This window comes from Corythoichthys intestinalis, chromosome 5, assembly GCF_030265065.1.
Source record: "Corythoichthys intestinalis isolate RoL2023-P3 chromosome 5, ASM3026506v1, whole genome shotgun sequence".
Classification (NCBI taxonomy): Eukaryota; Metazoa; Chordata; class Actinopteri; order Syngnathiformes; family Syngnathidae; genus Corythoichthys; species Corythoichthys intestinalis.
In genome coordinates, this window is record NC_080399.1 from 4,652,661 (window position 1) to 4,670,271 (window position 17,611).

At 41.6% G+C, this 17,611-nt stretch overlaps 1 protein-coding gene across 4 annotated transcripts in view; it reads right to left on the reverse strand.

Moving 5' to 3' along the window:
- frmd4a (FERM domain containing 4A) overlaps window positions 1–17,611 on the reverse strand; it is a 362,265-nt gene that overhangs the window by 282,030 nt on the left and 62,624 nt on the right. The window contains exon 1 of one of the 4 annotated variants that reach the window (XM_057835969.1): window positions 11,000–11,573. The exons of the other annotated variants lie outside the window; for them this stretch is intronic. Coding sequence (XP_057691952.1) covers window positions 11,000–11,032 — 33 coding nt within the window. The 5' untranslated portion in view covers window positions 11,033–11,573. Of the gene's footprint in view, window positions 1–10,999; window positions 11,574–17,611 lie in introns of those variants that run through there. 4 annotated transcript variants of the gene reach the window in all.

Below are 17,611 nucleotides of genomic sequence, written 5' to 3' on the forward strand. Positions count from 1 at the left end.
CTTACCGGGAATTGCTCACATTCTGCTGATAAAGAGATACACACACATATGTTGATTCATCACACAACGTCTCAGTACTTTTCCACCAAGCTACAGTACCTTGAGTGCAAATGTGTGTTCAAAACAAAGATATCTTGCCCGCTCAAGAGTGTGACTGTTAATTCTATCAAGAGTGTGACTGTTAATTCAATCAAGAGTGTGATTGTTCAATCAATGACTAGAATACTGCCACGTTGGACAACAGTGTTGTAACTGTATTCCGCCTAGCAACAAGCCTTCAATAAAAGTTAGCAGCGCGGGGGAGTTCGGAGAGAGACTTCGATGAGACATTGGTCGCGGAATATGTCTCCTGGCTCTCCCAACCTGCAGGTTGAAAAACGTCAACTCTCTGACTGTCTCACTTTATGCCCTGCCTTTTGTTAGCTCACCTTGGGTAAATAACTAAGTTAAAGAATGAGTTTTAGACCCAACACTTTCACAATATTAAGACAAGTGTCTTCCCACAAAAGCAAGGAAAGACCAAGCCTTGTGGTTTATGGAAGTGCATTCATTCTTAGCTGGCTGTCGGGCAGTGCAGAAGTGAACCGCACTGTTTTGTTCATGTCATTATGAAAAATTTGATGAGATCAAAGGCAAATCTATGTTGAATCCACCACTAGATTTTTTTTTTTTTTTTTTTAAACCTCCAGGTGTTCAAAATATCAGGTTATACATTAAAAAAATTCTATATTTATTATCGGTTATCGATATCGGTATCGGCTTTGAGGAGCAGGAAGTTATCGGTATCGGTTTCAAAAAATGGATATCGTGCACCCTTAGTACACTTATCTCGTACAGTAGCCATTGGGCAATTTTTTACTTTTTTAGTCATCCTGTTTCTGTACAATGCTCATTTTGTCTTGCATAGAAGCTGCATTCTACTGTGTCACAAGTTATCTTTATCCAGAATTTACATGTTGTTGTCTTTAACTGATTGTGAGACCGAAGAAGGACGCTAGCCGATGCTGCGCCGCACGTCTTTGAAGCAGCTGCTTCATCCTCAACTATGTCGAGGTCATTTCTGAAACAACTGTCAACTGAAGACCACTTCAAAGACCTAGAAAAATGAATGTTATAATCCAACGCCTAGCATGTTTTTCATGCCTACAAATAACTACATGTCGAGCCCACAGAAAATCCACTTAAAACTACCAGTGGCTGGAATAAAGCTCAACAGGTTGTTGCAGTGGTTTTCCGTGACGCAACAACGAGGCGCTCTAAAGCATGTCAGACAGGTGTGGCCCGTATAGTCCATATTTTTATTATGGGAGTCATATAGAACGTTTAATTTTTTTCGTGTCTTTCTTCCACCACCACAACGTGACATGGGAGAACTCATCAGGGTTCGTGGCCATTCACATCTGTGTCTTGACACTCTGTGAGACATGAGACATGTCACACAGAGACAGAGACATGTCTAATGCTGATTTCTAAAGAATGGAAAAAGATATGAACTTACTTTTTTTCTGCTGAAAGAAGAGAATCTAATCTTTCTTTTGGTGGGTTCCATGTTTATATAGCAATAGAAAAGAATTTTCCGTGGCCCTTGCAAAATCAGTCAAAATCCAGTAAAACGGCTGGGAGCGAAGGGCCTTGCTCCAATGAAAATGGCTGGGAGTGAATGAGTTAAATGCTTCATTGAGTGAGTCCATTCAAATCTGCTCAAGCTGCTCATTTACACAAAATGAGTTGCCACAGTAACTGTTTAACAAGTCCAGTGCTTCTCAATTATTTTCTGTTATGCCCCCCCAGGAAGACGTAAACGTTCCGAGCCCCCCAACTCTCTGCCGACACTTTAAATATACTGTAGTATCATTTGAGTATAAAATTCTTATTATTATAAGTACACCTCTGCATAACATTGTGTTCTTTTTAATATTAAAGAAAAAAGTAATATAGATCAACTTACAATAAAGTGTAAAAAAACAACAACAACAAAAAAATCCATACCGTAAAAATACGCAAGATACATTTTCTTACCCTTTTGATTCTGAAAAATAAAATTAAATACAATCAATAAATAACAATGAATTCAAATTTATTAGCAACATTAACTCACAAGGACAATATGCCAAACAATTACACCGACATTAAAAAGACAGTGTCATTGGACAGAGGGAGAGTTTTTATTTTTTGCTGCAGGCAGTATGAGCTCCTTTGCTATGGTGTGGGGTTATTTTGCACTGAGCAACTTGGTATGCCACCTTATATGATGCTGACAGTGCTCGCTGGTTACTGATGTAACACTGACAAAGCGGGAGGATTGTTGGCAATATTCGGCATGTTTTCGCTGAAAAAATTAATTCCTGCTGTCCGCTGCGAACATTTTTAGACACACTAGACAGATTAGTCTTTCCTTGTTTCCCACTGTACTAAAAGTCAAAGCCAAATGTGACGTACGCTTCGTCATATTTTCTTGTCTTAGATTTTCATATCTCCAGTGCTCTTTGCTGTGTGCTCTTTGTTTGGTTCAAAGATATTGCACACACGCTGAAAATGAGAGCGGCACTGCCACCCACGGAGTGGGTGTGCAATTACACTTTATTCTTGTACGGCAAAAGAGTATGTTCCCCAAGGTCACATGCGCCACCCCCAGCATCGCTCTGCGCCCCTTTGGGGGGCGGGCCTTGGTGGGGCCCCGCCCCACTATTTGAGAAGTACTGAACATGTCAAATGATGATTGACGCATGCGGCACTTTGAAGTTCGCCTCTCTGGTAAGATCAAAACCCAACGTCTGTCAAACTTCGTTAACTTTAATAAGCAACTCCAGTACATTGCCTGACCAACAAATAGCAGAGGAGGGAGGGAAGGAGACCACGCGATCGGCTCAGGATCACTGGCACTGAAAAACCTAAAAAACCTAAGTGAATATCACGTCTAGTTAACCATGTGTGGCTAGGCTGTCAGTATAAACTCATCGCTATAATGCTCATCTTTCAATATCAAGTTGGTTATACAAAATCGTCTCTCTTCATTCCTCACTTGGCTTCTGATTAAATGTGACAGGAAGTACAAGACAGCCTGCAAGTATATTCATCCTTTTATCACAGACAAGTGTAAAACTTTGAGTGGCGCCTTCCACGCCGTGATTCATGCACAAAAATCTTGCAGTCGTTTTGATTCCGGAGCAGACAATCTACCGCATCGGAAGCCAAATGTGGCTGACGAAGATAAACTGAGAGAATCAAAAGGGTCAATTCATCATTGACGGTTATTAGCGTTGCTCTCGGGCATTGCAGTATCTGGCCAGTGTGGCGGACAGCTCAGATTTAGCAGCTCCAATTGAATCCCTGCCATGTTTTTGAAGTCCAAAGAGGCCTTTGACGCCTCTCTTTTGGAAAAGATCACGGGAGCAGAGTCGCTCAAATGAAGTGCCAAATGCACTGCGAGGGGCCGACCGGTCAAAATAGAAGAGCGAGATGGAACTAGAGAGGAGGAAGAGTGCCTTACGTAAGAAAAAACGTGCTATGTATAAAAATGAAGAAGGATCAAAGTTAGGGATGTCCCAATCGTGGTTTTTGCACTTCCGATCCGATACCGATATTGTTTTGCACTTACGATCCGATACCGATAGTGGCCGATACCGGCCTATCTGAGCATGTGTTAAAGTTTAAAGTTATTTAGCCTCCTTACTTAGTTGTCAGACTCATGTTGAAAAAGGTTTTAGTACTCTTGATAACAACTAGCCAGCTGAATTAGGTGAATTTGAATAACACACAACGGTTGGTAACAAGAAACTGACCTGTTTATTCAGTGACAAACACAAAACATTATAAATAACAAACAGAAATGGCATAATCACTCAGTAAAACGTGCAAATAATATTGTAAACTGTCTTAAAAAAGCAAAACACACTAACAACCTCAGTGGAAAATCCCACAAATCCCCCAAGCTATTAGATGCTTTTAATGTTTCGTGCATTAGTGTAAAAAATTGTATAAAAAGCCTGTCAGGTTTAAATAAACGACTATTTCAGTATCAAGTTAACATTTTAAAACAGTAAATAAAATACTCAAGTCCCCATTCTGTATCAGCAGCTTTAAACTACATTCAATTCATTTAATTTTGCGAATCAACTGTTAAAGTTGTCAAAATTGCTCCAGTTATTCCATAATTTCCCTTCTGTCTACTTTCGACATGTGAAAGTTTTAAAATTGTTTTGAAGATAGATTCAAGTCATGATTTTGCCGATTTAGGAGTATTTTAGATGAAAAGTTAATTAGCTTCGCTTGGAAGGTTCACAACAACCTACTAGGGAAGTCTCCTGCTTTAAGATGGCGGCTGTTTACTAACGCAACTAGTTTTCAATACTTCAATGTTGCTAACGCCGTTGAGTCTGTCATTTTGCGTCTAGTTCTATATAAAGTACATATGATATCTTATCTACAGTAAAACGATGTTGACGTAGTTTGTAGCAGCTGTCAGCAGCAGTCAGGTATTCTTGTGTTTTTTTATCCAGCGGCATGAGTTGAGCTAAAGCCGTGAGTTGAGCATTGGCATTACCCGGGTCTATGACAAGCATGAAGTTTACTCTCGGGACGCAATGTGGTCCGTTTCTCATTGCGTCCCGAAGACCGTGCTGTATATTAGTTCCGCTTTACTTGACATATTTCAATAATCGGTATTTGGATGTTTGTGAATCGTTCTCGAATCTTCCACGGCCGAATCGCTCAAAGATGTAATGACGGCTGGGCATGTTGTACCGTGGTTCTAAATGTTGGATGGTGCGTCTTTACCCACGAGAGATAATGGCTCGTCATCCAGAATGAATTCTTCGGCAATGACTCTTGTTATTCCCTGGGCTTTGGGACTGTCGAGTGCCAGTTTGTCACGCAGAGCAAAGGTTTCTGCCATTGTTAGTTGCGTAGGACCTTTCTTTTTGTTTTCAGTTTTCTTAACATACTTCTGAGATTGTTTGTGGTGGTATTTCGACAAATGCTTGATTAGGTTGGTTGTATTAAAACTTCTTACAACTTTACCACCACGCTTGACTTTATCGTGGCATATGTTGCACTCTGCCTCTTCGTCTTTGTCGCCCTTTGTCCCACACAGCTGACATTTTTACCCCTAAAGTCTCTCGGTAAATTGGGAGACGGTAATGTAAATGTAGTGTGTTGAAGGTGTGCCGTAAAATGCAAAAACTGGAATGGATTATGTAAATCGGTGCGCTGGAAAACCCGGACCGGACTTTCAAAAAAAAAAAAAACTGGATCGGAATTTTTCAGTGTTGGCCGATCCGATACCGATGCACATTTTTTTGCCCATATCAGCGTCCGATCCGATCCAAATATAGGATCGGGACATCTGTAATAAAAGTAAGAATAAAATACATGAATATCATTACTTCTTAAAGTATTTAACAAGGGGATTATTATCAAATTTGCAGTGTTTGTTTGAATATGAAACAGAATGATGATAAAATTTTGTGGTCATGAAGTCAAAGGTCATAGAGGTCAGAGAAGGAATTTTGCGATAACTTGATAACCGATTAGCCTATTTAATTCAAATCTGCAGGGTAGTTAAATTGGTGAGAACACTTTCAATACTTAAAGTGAGTGTGAAGGGATTATTTTTAAAAGTGCAGGAAGGTCATGAGGTCAAAGGTACCGAGCCATCTAAAGGGATATCGACAGGAACAAAATAAATTTAAGCAATCTGGTGCGCACCAAAAACAATATGGTAAACATTAGCATTATATAGCATTTAAGCTAGCAGACTTTTGCTATGCAAGTTAGCCAATTCTTGCATTGTTGCAATTGACTAGCTTGCATAGCAAAAGTCCGTTAGCTTAAATGCTATACAGTATAATGCTAATGATTACATCAATTGGCTAACTTGCATTGAGTAGACAGAGTATATATGTAAAAGGCCAATATCATTTATGTGTATTTTATATTTGTGAACGACCTGTGCCATTTTGTAAATTGTTAATAAATTGTTTGGACCAATGCTGCGCATATTAAACGACCTAACATCCGGTTGTCAATCAGCAGACAGCCGCGTCTTGTCAACGCAGGAGCCGGTAAGCTCGCTTCCTTGAGTTACGATATCTACGCTTTGCCTTTTTTACCATCTAACAAATTCAAACTGTTATTTCATTTAACCAGCTGATGTCAGCTCAATTTGTCTTGGAGCGGCACTTCCGTGTTCGGGTTGATTTGCACGCCTCGGAGAGCGCAGCGAGGTATTTTATTTGTTTTGGAACTGTTTGATAACTGATCACTGTGAAATGTTAATTGTTTTGTATTGAATTTTAGTTTCACAGTGTCGTAAGGACTGTTTGGGAAATAAAGAAACCTTGCACATCAGTCGATCTCACGTCGTCATTCTGAGGGCTGCTACAGTGAAACTCGTCGCTACGCCGGAGCTTCCATCACGCCACATACCGCTGTCATCAGCCACATGCCGCTGTCATCGGAGTTCGCCAGCCTGTCACTGATCCACGTGTATTCAGGCAAGATCGGACATTGACAGCGATAACGTAGCGGAGCTTACCGGTTTTCATAGACTCCACCATCAGTTGACAAGACAGCAGACAGACATTGCGCCACGGCTTCCCGTAGGGGGCCGAGCTAGACAGAACGTTGAGTTGGCTTTCACTGTGATCAACTCAAACACAAGCTGCGTTCTAAAGCCGGATTTAGGTGGAAACAGGACTAAGGTTTCACAGCATACACGCAGGCAGGAGTGTCTCAAGAGTGATTTGGTTGAGGAGTCAATGTAATTATTCTATTAAATAGCACCATCAAACATTGATGAAAAAAAAATCAATGGATAAAATTTGTGTAACTTTGGCTTGAAATATTTCCGTAAAATGAATGATAACTGCCCTTTTTTGGACTTTAACCAAGAATCTAGACTGTTTTACTTTCATATTTATAGAAATTCCATGATTTGAGCATTTATTTACAAGAAATTTCAACAAAAAAAGCTCTTTGTTTCGTGACGCCCACCATGCTGAATTACACAATACCTTAACTTTTGCTTAAAATTAGAGCTGAAACGAATACTCGAGCAACTCGAGTAACTCGAGTTTAAAAACTGATCCGAGTAATTCTATTCACCTCGAGTAATCGTTTATTTTGACAGCTCTAAGCATCACGTTTTGCTGGGACTACTTTTAATGCGGGACAACGCGCTGATGTCAGGTGCGTAGAGGAAGAAGCAAAAAAAAAAACTTACTGCAGCCGACAACCGCTACAAACGACGCCGACGTTGCTAAATACTAGCCCGCACATGCTACGTTAGTTGCAGGTAGCGTCCAATGAGTCTCATAGAGATCACATGTATGTTGAACTAGATGCAGAATGACAGACTAGGCCGCGTCTGGGCTGCGTTAGCAAACAGCCGCCATCTTAAAGCAGTAGAGCGCTAAGCGCTAATATATAAGATTAACGTTACTGTCACTACTAGCTGACCTTACGTTAGCCCTGCGGAGGGCTAGGTTTCAATTAATTAAGACCACTTTCGATGCGTGGCTAACGTGTCTTACATACAGGCTTTAACATAACATAGCGTTGTGGAGTGATGAGGGTGTCAAATAAAAACTCAATAATGCTAACTATCAATTTTAGCTCAGTAGTCATTGCTGGATAAAACACCAAGTAGGACTAGTCCCTAATGTGCTCCAATACAGCCTGTATCATACATTTATTTTGAACAGTGAAAAACTCAAAATCCTATCAGGACTTACAGTTTAGACTAACTTAAAACTTAACTAGAACTTAAAAATGGCTTGACACAAATAGAAATTCAATTGAAAAACGAGGGAAAAAATCCTAACTTTTAAGTGATGTGTGTTATCAAGCGTAAAGGCATTTTTAGGTGTGTTTTTATATATATAATATATATATATGTATCAGAGGTTGCGCTAGACTTTTTCGTTGTCTGTCATTTTGACTGACAGGGTCATAAAAATCCGGTCATAATCTATTTTTACACGTCAATTAAATTTTTAAAATGATGATAATGACATTGTGGTGACCCTTTGTTTGGCATAATTCACCTTCCGTACTTGTGTGTCCATTTGGCCGAGCGCGTTACCGGCTACGACAGTCACGTGACAGAGACACTTAAGAGCCGCGCGCGGTCCCCTCACTATCCACTCGCTCTCGCTATATGATTGGCCGAAGAGTCGAAATGCTCTCCCGTGAAATGCCCGTTTAAAAATGTTCCCGTTGTTACTTCTTGCGTTCGCCTATAAGTGCCCATTTAAAAAGGAAAAGCGATGGATGATACTACACACAGAGCGTATTATTAACAAATGTTAAAGTTGTATAATCATATAGCGAGAATAAGGAACGTCACTGACAAGCGCAGGCCCCCGCGAGTGGATAGTGAGGGCTCTAGGATAGTGCGCCTACAGCTAACAAGACTCTTAACATTGCATACCGCTTCAACATATTCAATAGTATTTAGTTTTATTCATTTTAAATTAATATTCTGTCCGAACAAGCTTAACAGAGAATCCACACCGTGCCATCACACATCAAGCAGATGAATATGTAACTTTTTCTCCGCAGTGACAAAAACAGCTAACTGTGGCCCCAGTAGTTAGGTAGCCTACCATATGTAGCATATGGAACAATGAAATTAACAGTTCACCTGCTGTGGCCTGAACGTAGTCTCACACTTTCCTCCTGGTGCGCATGGACTTGAATTGCGTTCCCGCTTGTGCAGTCCCTGTTTTTTCACCTCTTTTATCAACACCATCGTCGTTTTGGGGCTTTCTGAAGAAACTTCGGACACTCAGTTGCCTTGACATTTTTCCGAGTAAGGCCAACGACGTCATGCATCAAGAGAGACAATAGCTAATTAATAAGCTCACTCGCCACCCTGTGGTCTGGGGTGTGAATTGCAACCGGTCAAAATGACGGATGGATTTCAGTTTTTTCCGTCACCGTTTTAAAAAATCGGTCAACGACGGAAAATATTCGGTTAACGCGACCCCTGATATGTATATATGTATATACTTTTTTAAAATAAGATCTAAAGGTTTTTTGAGTGAAAGCAGTAATTAGTCATTTTTTAAAATTCTAGTTACATCTGAGATGCAATTGTTGGCTGTTTTCAACAATATACTTCAAAAATAAAGACATTGATTGACTGAAAATGATAAAATGTCTTGTTTTCTCATGTATATCTATAATTGCTCTTCACCTGAAAATATATTTGTTTTATCCGATTATTCGATTAATCGATAGAATTTTCAGTCGATTACTCGATTACTAAAATATTCGATAGCTGCAGCCCTACTTAAAATATTTAGGTAAAATGAACGATAACTGCCTGTTTTTTGCTTTTAACCAAGAATCTAGACTTTTTTATGTTCATATTTATAGAAATTTTGTGATTTAAGCATTTATTTACAAGAAATTTTAACTTAAATAGCTCTTTGTTTCGTGACTGCCGCCATGTTAGATTACACAATAGCGTAACTTTTGCTTGAAATATTTAATTAAAATGAACAATAACTGCCCGTTCCTTGCCTTTAACCAAGAATCTAGACTGTTTTACGTTAATACTCATAGAAATTTCGTGATTTAAGTATTTATTTACAAGAATTTTCACTTAAAAAGCTCTTTGTTTTGTGACTGCTGCCATGTTGGATTTTGTATCTGTACATGACATTTAAATTGCTATTTCTGGCAAAAACTGATATGATATGTTAAATATTGCTATTGATCCTGAAAATAAAGGTAATTATCTCTGCATTTGGTGATTTTTGTGCATCTAGCGTATAATCTGAGAATCTTATAGCCATTTTAAGTTTTGTTATGCTTATATAAAAAAAAAATAATCAGGATTTTATTATGGAACGACTTTGAATTTTTTGATGGCGCTGCTTATGGAGACTCATATATGCCTAAGAGAGGTGCCTGTTTTGGTAATGAAAATATTTTAATTTTAAGTTCATTAAAATAGGCCCTCCTACGGATCTGCCTCGAGCCCTGAGCCCCGTCAACTGATAGTGAAGTCTATGGACGTGCCTCATGATGTTCAAGAATTGACCCTGAAATGCCCCGAAACCAACAGAAAATGACCGGGAAATGCCCCAAAATCAACAGGAAGTGACCCAGCAAAAGCCCCTTTCAGTTTAAATTGACTGGATGTCTATCGCAGTCAATGACTTAACATATGCTTTCTTAAAAGAGGAATTAGTGAAGGGCAGAAGACGAGTATTTTAGTAGTCTCAGTGGCCTACTTGCTTTAAAGCTGAGCTTCTGCTGCAAGAGTAGGCTGCGTTCAGAATATATTTTGGAGTCCTTCACCAGTGATGGATTTGAAGGGGAAGGCAGGGTTTGCGTCAGATCGAGGAAAAAAAAAAAAGCATTTCAAACCGACAGAAAATCTCATTCTGCAGATGTGTATTTTATTCTACACTTGTTTCCACACAGTGCACAACATCGCTCCTACTCTTTTCTTAAGAATGCAATCATGCCTTTATAAATATTAATACAAACCATCAACAGCTTGCTACTCGCACTTGAATATCTACACAATATAAAAACCCCCGCTGGAATACACAGATCTCATCTGGAAGGGAGATGGAGTACCTGGAGTACCGGGGTGTATTAAGGTCCCCACATTTCTCACAACAACACACTTTCACACTCCGTTTTGTGCATACTAGCCAAACTAAATGCACAAATGCCAAAGTGCAAGACAAAGGCTTGTATGTCACAAGAACAAGTTCCTCCCTTTGCACTTCTTGCTCTGCTTTTCTGCTCCAAATAAAAAGGCCACAGTGGTTTTGTACCGAGGGGCGATTGGCACCACCCGAACACACTGAGTCATTCTTCCAAACCCAGAACCGCGGGGACAAACGCACTCTCACAGCTGGCGATTCTTTTCTGACACTTTCCTAGGATAAAGCGGCGACTCGCTTCCAAAAGTTGTCAGCATCTTTTCCTCCCTGTGATTTTTTTTGGACACTCAGCAATCCCCATGGTAACCTACCCGCGTCCTCATCGGCGACAGCAGCCCCTCCATGACGGATTGGCTCGGTTCCGGTGGGCTCCTCGTCGGCGGAATTATCCCCGCTCCGCAAATAGATCCTGTTAGAAACGCTGTCTCATCTTGGGAGCGAGCATCTCTTCTCTACCCACACGCGGCGCAACGACAGTGCGTGTGTGGCGTTCACTGACACGCTTGCATTTGAGAGAGAGTGCCAAAGTGCTGGTGTTTCTCCTCCCACAAACCTGTCAATGATTTCAGCATACAGTGTCCAGCAAGCTCCCTCTCTCTTCTTCTTGTACTCTCTCTCCTGCCTCCAGCTACATTTGTTCCCTTCAATGTGGCAAATGATTGCAGGTCTTTTTTTTTGTGGTGTGTGTGTGTGTTACAGCCCCCTCTGCATCCTTTACTGTTCACTCGCAGTCCTCGCCCCGGCACAGGAGGGAGGTGTGCATGTGTGTGTGATTGGGGTGGGGTGTGTGAAAGAGGTAGTGAACGAAAGAACAGAGATAGAGAAAAAAGAGGGAGAGAGGGCACTCACGGGGCGAGTATTGTCCTGAGGGACAATAGTGGCTCTTAATCGCCTAGCAACCTGATCAGCTTTCAACTTATTGGCTGCCATTAACGGTGATAGGCGAATAGAGGTGGAAACCTCTGGGTACCTTACGATACGGTTTGCGATACAAGGCTCACGATAACGATGATTTCATGATATGACGATACAACAATTATCAGGAAATCATGATTGGATATTTGACAAAACAACTAATGAACAGGAAGACTTTGCTGTGAATTGGAGTGAGTTTATCACTAGCAGACGTCCAATCCGTTTGAACTGGGAGGGTAGCGACATTCGTTCTTTCGCTGCCATCCTTCCCACTTGGACGTCTATGTGACGTCTAAATGTAATGGACTAAATGTAACTTTCTGAGAAAAATGTACTTCTTAGCGAGGGTGTAGGTTTGCATAAAGACGGTAGGGACATAACACTGCCAACGTTTCAGGATGCTTAAATTGTCACCACCAAACAACCTTAAACCTTTAAGCAACCTTATTTGCATTACATTATGAGTTGTTATACAGGTAATTAGGTAATTTAGATATGTTGTAAGGATAGAAGAGACCCTACCGTTATTAAATGAATTATTTTCGTTATGTTCAGAGTTGGCGCCTGTACGTTGGTATTTACCCTGGTAGACGAGAGGGTGAGTGTCACCTGAGTGTCTAAAACATTTGGCCCCATATCCTATGACAAGAGTACAAAGTCGATCATCGAACTCGCCCTAGGGTGTCCCGGTGCCAAGTGCACATATTGACACCCCTATGTTTGAACACGGTGTTCATTATGGACAATCTGTGATGAACACAGAAGTCCATGCTTCGAATACCTCCTCAGTGGGCTCTCCTATCTCTGGGGTCGAAATCACTGAGGTGGTTGGAGAGCTCCTCCATGGCAAGGCCCTTGGGGTGGATGAGATCAGAGTTCCTAAAGGCTCTGGATGTTGTGGGGCTGTCGCGGCTGACACACCTCTACAACATCACGTGGACATCGGTGACAGTGTCTTTGGATTGGCAGAACGGGGTGGTGGTCACCCTTTTTAAGAAGGGGGACCTGAGGGTGTGTTCCAATTATAGAGGGATCACACTCCTCAGCTTCCCCGGTAAAGTCTATTCAGGGTTGCTGGATAGGAGGGTCTGTCGGGAAGTCGAATCTCAGATTCAGGAGGGACAGTGTGGTTTTTTTCCCGGCCGTAGAACAGTGGACCAGCTCTATACTTTCGGCAGGGTCCTCAAGGGTGCATGAGAGTTCGCCCAACCTACATGTCTAAGTGTGTTTTGTGGATTTGGAGAAGGCGTTCAACTGTGTCCCTCGGGGAGTCATGTGGGGTTACGGGGTACCGAGCCCCTTGGTAAGGGCTGTTCGGTCCCTGTACGACCGGTGTTAGAGCTTGGTCCGCATTGCCGGCAGTAAGTCGAATTTGTTCCCATTGAGGGTTGGACTTCGCCAAGGTTGCCCTTTTTCACTGATTCTGTTTATAATATTTATGGACAGAATTTCTAGGCGCAGCCGAAGCATTGAAGGTGTCCGGTTCTGTGGCCTTAGCATTGAATCTCTGCTTTTTGCAGATGATGTGGCGCTGTTGGCTTCATCAAGCTGTGACCTCCAACTCTCACTGCGGTCGGGATGAAGATCAGCACCTCCAAATCCGAAACCATGGTCCTCAGTCGGAATAGGGTGGCGTGCCCTCTGCGGGTCAGGGATGAGATCCTGCCCTAGGTGGAGGAGTTCAAGTTTCTTGGGGTATTCTTGTTCACGAGTGAGAATAGGAGGGAGTGGGAGATCGAGAAGGAGCTGAACCAAAAGGCGAAGCTCTCGATTTACCAGTCGATCTACGTTCCTACCCTTACCTATGGTCACGAGCTGTGGGCCGTGACCAACAGAACAAGGACCTGGATACAACCCGCCGAAATAAGTTTCCTCCACAGGGTGTCCGGGCTCTCCCTTTGAGATAGGGTGAGAAGTAATCCGGGAAGGACTCGGTGTCGAGCCGCTACTCCTCCACGTTGAGAGGAGCCATTTGAGGTGGATCGGGCATCTGGTTCGGATGCATCCTAGACAGCTCCCTGGAGAGGTGTTCCGGGCATGTCCCACCGGTGGGAGGCCACGGAGATGACCCAGGACACGCTGAAGAGACTGTCTCTTGGCTGGCCTGGGAATGCCTTGGGATTCTGCCGGAGGAGCTGGTTGAAGTGGCTGGGGAGAGGGAAGTCTGGGCTTCCCTACTAAAGCTGCTGCCGCGTATGCTGTGCATATTTATGTTGTTGTCCCCCCCCCCCCCAAAAAAATGTGATATCAATGCAGTATCGGCATTGGCCAAACCACACAGATGGGTGTTGGAATCGGAATGATAAGAATAAAATGGTAGTTGTGCAACACTACTTAGAATCACATTACTGATTGTTACTGTATGTTCTTGACACAAGATCCTAGATCGAGACAACCCGGGAAAAAAACTACAAAAAATCAAAATGGCAGCAATCATTCAGTCTCCCATATTGGCAGTCTTTCACCGTCAAAGGTAGCCAATGTGTTAAGACAATTCCACACAGTAAAGCTGGCTATCATTCCGCCAGCTAGCATCAAATGAAAACGAGCCAGCTCGCTCTGCTGTGTGATTTCGTTCATGAAACGACGCTTTCAAACAGGGGATCTCCCACCGGAGTACATTTCCGTGGTCGACTTCACATCAGAGAATGTATCACTTTGTACTGAGCATCGCCACTGGACCGTATGATTGTATCACCGCACGCACCACACGTGCTCTCCCATACACACGCTATATCAACCTGTAATTCCCCCTCACACATACGCTGATAATGGACAAAATTGGATAAGTGAAGCAGTGGTCCCACATGGGAAATCTCATTATTTAGCTGACCTGTGATAGCAGCGGTATTAGCACAGAGGGAAGGAACACTAATGCTTCTCTCTTATTTTTGTACGTGTTGTTTTCAGCTAATGTAGAAGCTGAATAAATAAGACTACTTTAGCTTGGGGGTCTCTATGGGCACGAGGATGTTTATGGCTCCAACAGAACAGATATTTATTCAGGCTAGCTTGGATATTTGCTTTTTTTTTTTTTAAAGAGTCTGGTGAGCCTCGGTGACTTACAGCCCAATATATTGCCACTGCACATTACTGCTGACAGTGAATGTTAACCTGTCAGCAGATCCTAGCCTTGCAACACACACATACGGTATATTCAGAGACAGAAAATCCCCCTTATCCCTGCCCCCAACTCCTACCAGACCCCATTACATCTACCACACATAATAAAAAAAAGAAAATAAGAGAATGAGTGCAAGGGTTGTGGGAGGTGATAACATTATAATACTATTATACTAGGGATGCTTTGCTGTCTCTCCCATGGGTTACTTCCTGTGTATTTTCAGTCATTTGCTAATAATTTTGGGGGATTTTCAGATCACATCTGAGTTAACTCCAGAAAATCAAGGCGCACAAAATGAATCAGCCAGTATTATTATTATTATTATTTTTTTTTTTTACAAAAACATGCAATATCGCCAAAATTTGGCAAAAACATCCGCGTACATTTTCAATTGCCCATTTATTTCCAATGATACATTAAACTCCGATTGACCTTCAACTCAAAATACAGGTAGTTCGAACGAGTTCCGTTCCTGTGCTGGCGACGTAATCTGAATTTCTGTTTAGGTCGGAAATTACCGTAATTTCCCGAATATAAGGCGCAGATGGGGGAAAATATTACATTATGCCTTTGTGATGTATGATTGCTTCTGTGACATTGATTGTAACAACTTCTATTGTTTTTTACCTTGAGTTTCATAGTTAGGAGGGAATCTCACGAGATAACTTGTTTTGATTGTTTCTTACATGCCTGGGTTCCATAGTTAGGAGGGAATCTCACGAGATAACTTGTTTTGCACTCATAATCAGGCATGAAAATCTTTCACCTTTCGGCGAAATTCGCCGTTTTGAAGTCAAAAAGGGTGACCTACGTGAATTGTGTAGATCCGAGGAGAATTTTTTTGAAGGGGGTGGAGGGGTCGGGGAATTTTAGTTAATGTCGGACGCTGGTTATGCCAGCGGGGAAAGCGGCACAAAGCCAAAAAAGTGCACCAGAGTGGCCAAAACATTGACTTATTTCAACAAAACAAAGGAGGGTTCACTGTTGTCCTGTCTCTTCATTGCCAAGCTTGGCTGCACGTCGGCCGTGAATTAACACCTAAAGCGCCGTCACCAAGTTTGTAAGTCCATCTAACTAACTAACGACATGTTTTATTGAAGTTGTTAAGCCTGTCGCGATATGCAGTTAGTCCATTTATCGCACAGTAAATAAAAATGAAGGCAGTAATTTTCACGGCTGCGTTTTATTGTCGCGTGCCGTGCATACATCTGTGCGTGCGTGGAGATGTGCGTTTTGATGGCATATGAGACTCAAGTTCCTTTCACAAAAGTTTATTGGTTATCAACACGCCGTAGAATTAAAGTTCAAACATACAAAATAAGGAAACATGTATATCAAACACTGTAAACGTTAGCATTGCTACATTGAGGCTAATGGGGAAAAAAAGACAACCTACTTTAGCCTGCTATAAAACATTGGCAGTCTTGTCCAAAACGCAAACTTAAACGCGGTTAAAAGGTGACACTTCAAACATGAAAAATCGCTAGTTAACAGCATTTGCAAACGAAAAAAAGATTACTGACACCACATGCAATGACAAAAAGAGCTTTTTTGCGGAGTGTAAAGCTAACTGTGAGCGGTTAAGCGAACGTACTTCCGGTAAACATTTCAAAATAAAAGCACGTCATGATCGTCATATAAATAACGATTTCTGGAGTTAATCCCACATACTTTGGAATTCAGATTCTACACTAAGAATAACTTTAAAATGACACCCTTTATGAAAAATCTGATTGGCAATTACTATTATAATTGTAAATTGTAGTATACTATAATATTAATGCTAGATATTTTTTTAAGAATTGTTTTGAATCATGTTGGAAAGGCGAAGTCAGTGTTCTGAATCTGTTTAAATTCCATTTTTTTGCACTAGTTAATGCTATCAGCATTTGACCTCATTGTTTATTTGTGATTTATTGTTGTTATTTACGTCTTTATTGGTACTTTAATAAAGAATTTAAGTGTTCCAAAATGTTTTTGTGAATTAATAAGCGTCATCAAAAATTTCATTACTAAATTAGTGAGGAAAAAAAAAGGGGGAAAAAAATAGTCCACTGACTAACCGGGAGAAAATTAGTCGTTTGGGACAGCCCTAGTTGTACAGTGTACCGGAACGGATTTCCTCCACACCCTTCTCACCTTTTTTACCCCGGACCCATTTTCATGCCTGCATAATATTTACCGTGGGAACACAACATCTGCTACCGGACGGCGCAACCTGGGAACCACGCAAAGAAAAGCCCATTTTTCGAGGAGCTGAACCAAAAGTAGCTTTGTCATTGGACGGGGCCGCACCGCCTGGGAGCGGAGGTTGGCCGTCTCCGCCCCCGTGTGGCGCGTTCCTACAAAAACCGGGCATTTCCAGGCGACCAGTGAAGTCCGCCAGCGGGTCACGTACAGATCGCCTGGCTTTGTTCCTTCGCCACCTTACCGGAGCGTTGGCTCCCACTCACTTGTCACGGTAAGCGATTTTCATTGCTAAGGGACACCTGGTTGTGCTGTAACATAGCGCGGGGATTCTGGGATTGACAAACTCAAATCTAGCATCATCGTTACCCTTGTTATGCTTGTTTTTGATGCTTGTTGCTTACTCTTGTGGGATTGTAATCAATAAATGTCATTTATTCTGCATTTTCTAATCAACAAACATTGTCTATTGAGCAAAAGTGTGCCTTTTTTTTTTTTTTTTTGGCAAAAACATACAATTCCACCCATAAATTTTCAATGACACATGAAGCTCCCACGAAAAAATTTGCATTCACTGCTATTGATTCTCAACTCGGACCTGCAAAAAATATCTCCGCTGGTTGTCATTATTTTATACAAAAATCAATAAATAAATAAACATCGTTGAATTGGCTAAAAAAAGATAACAGGAAGTGAC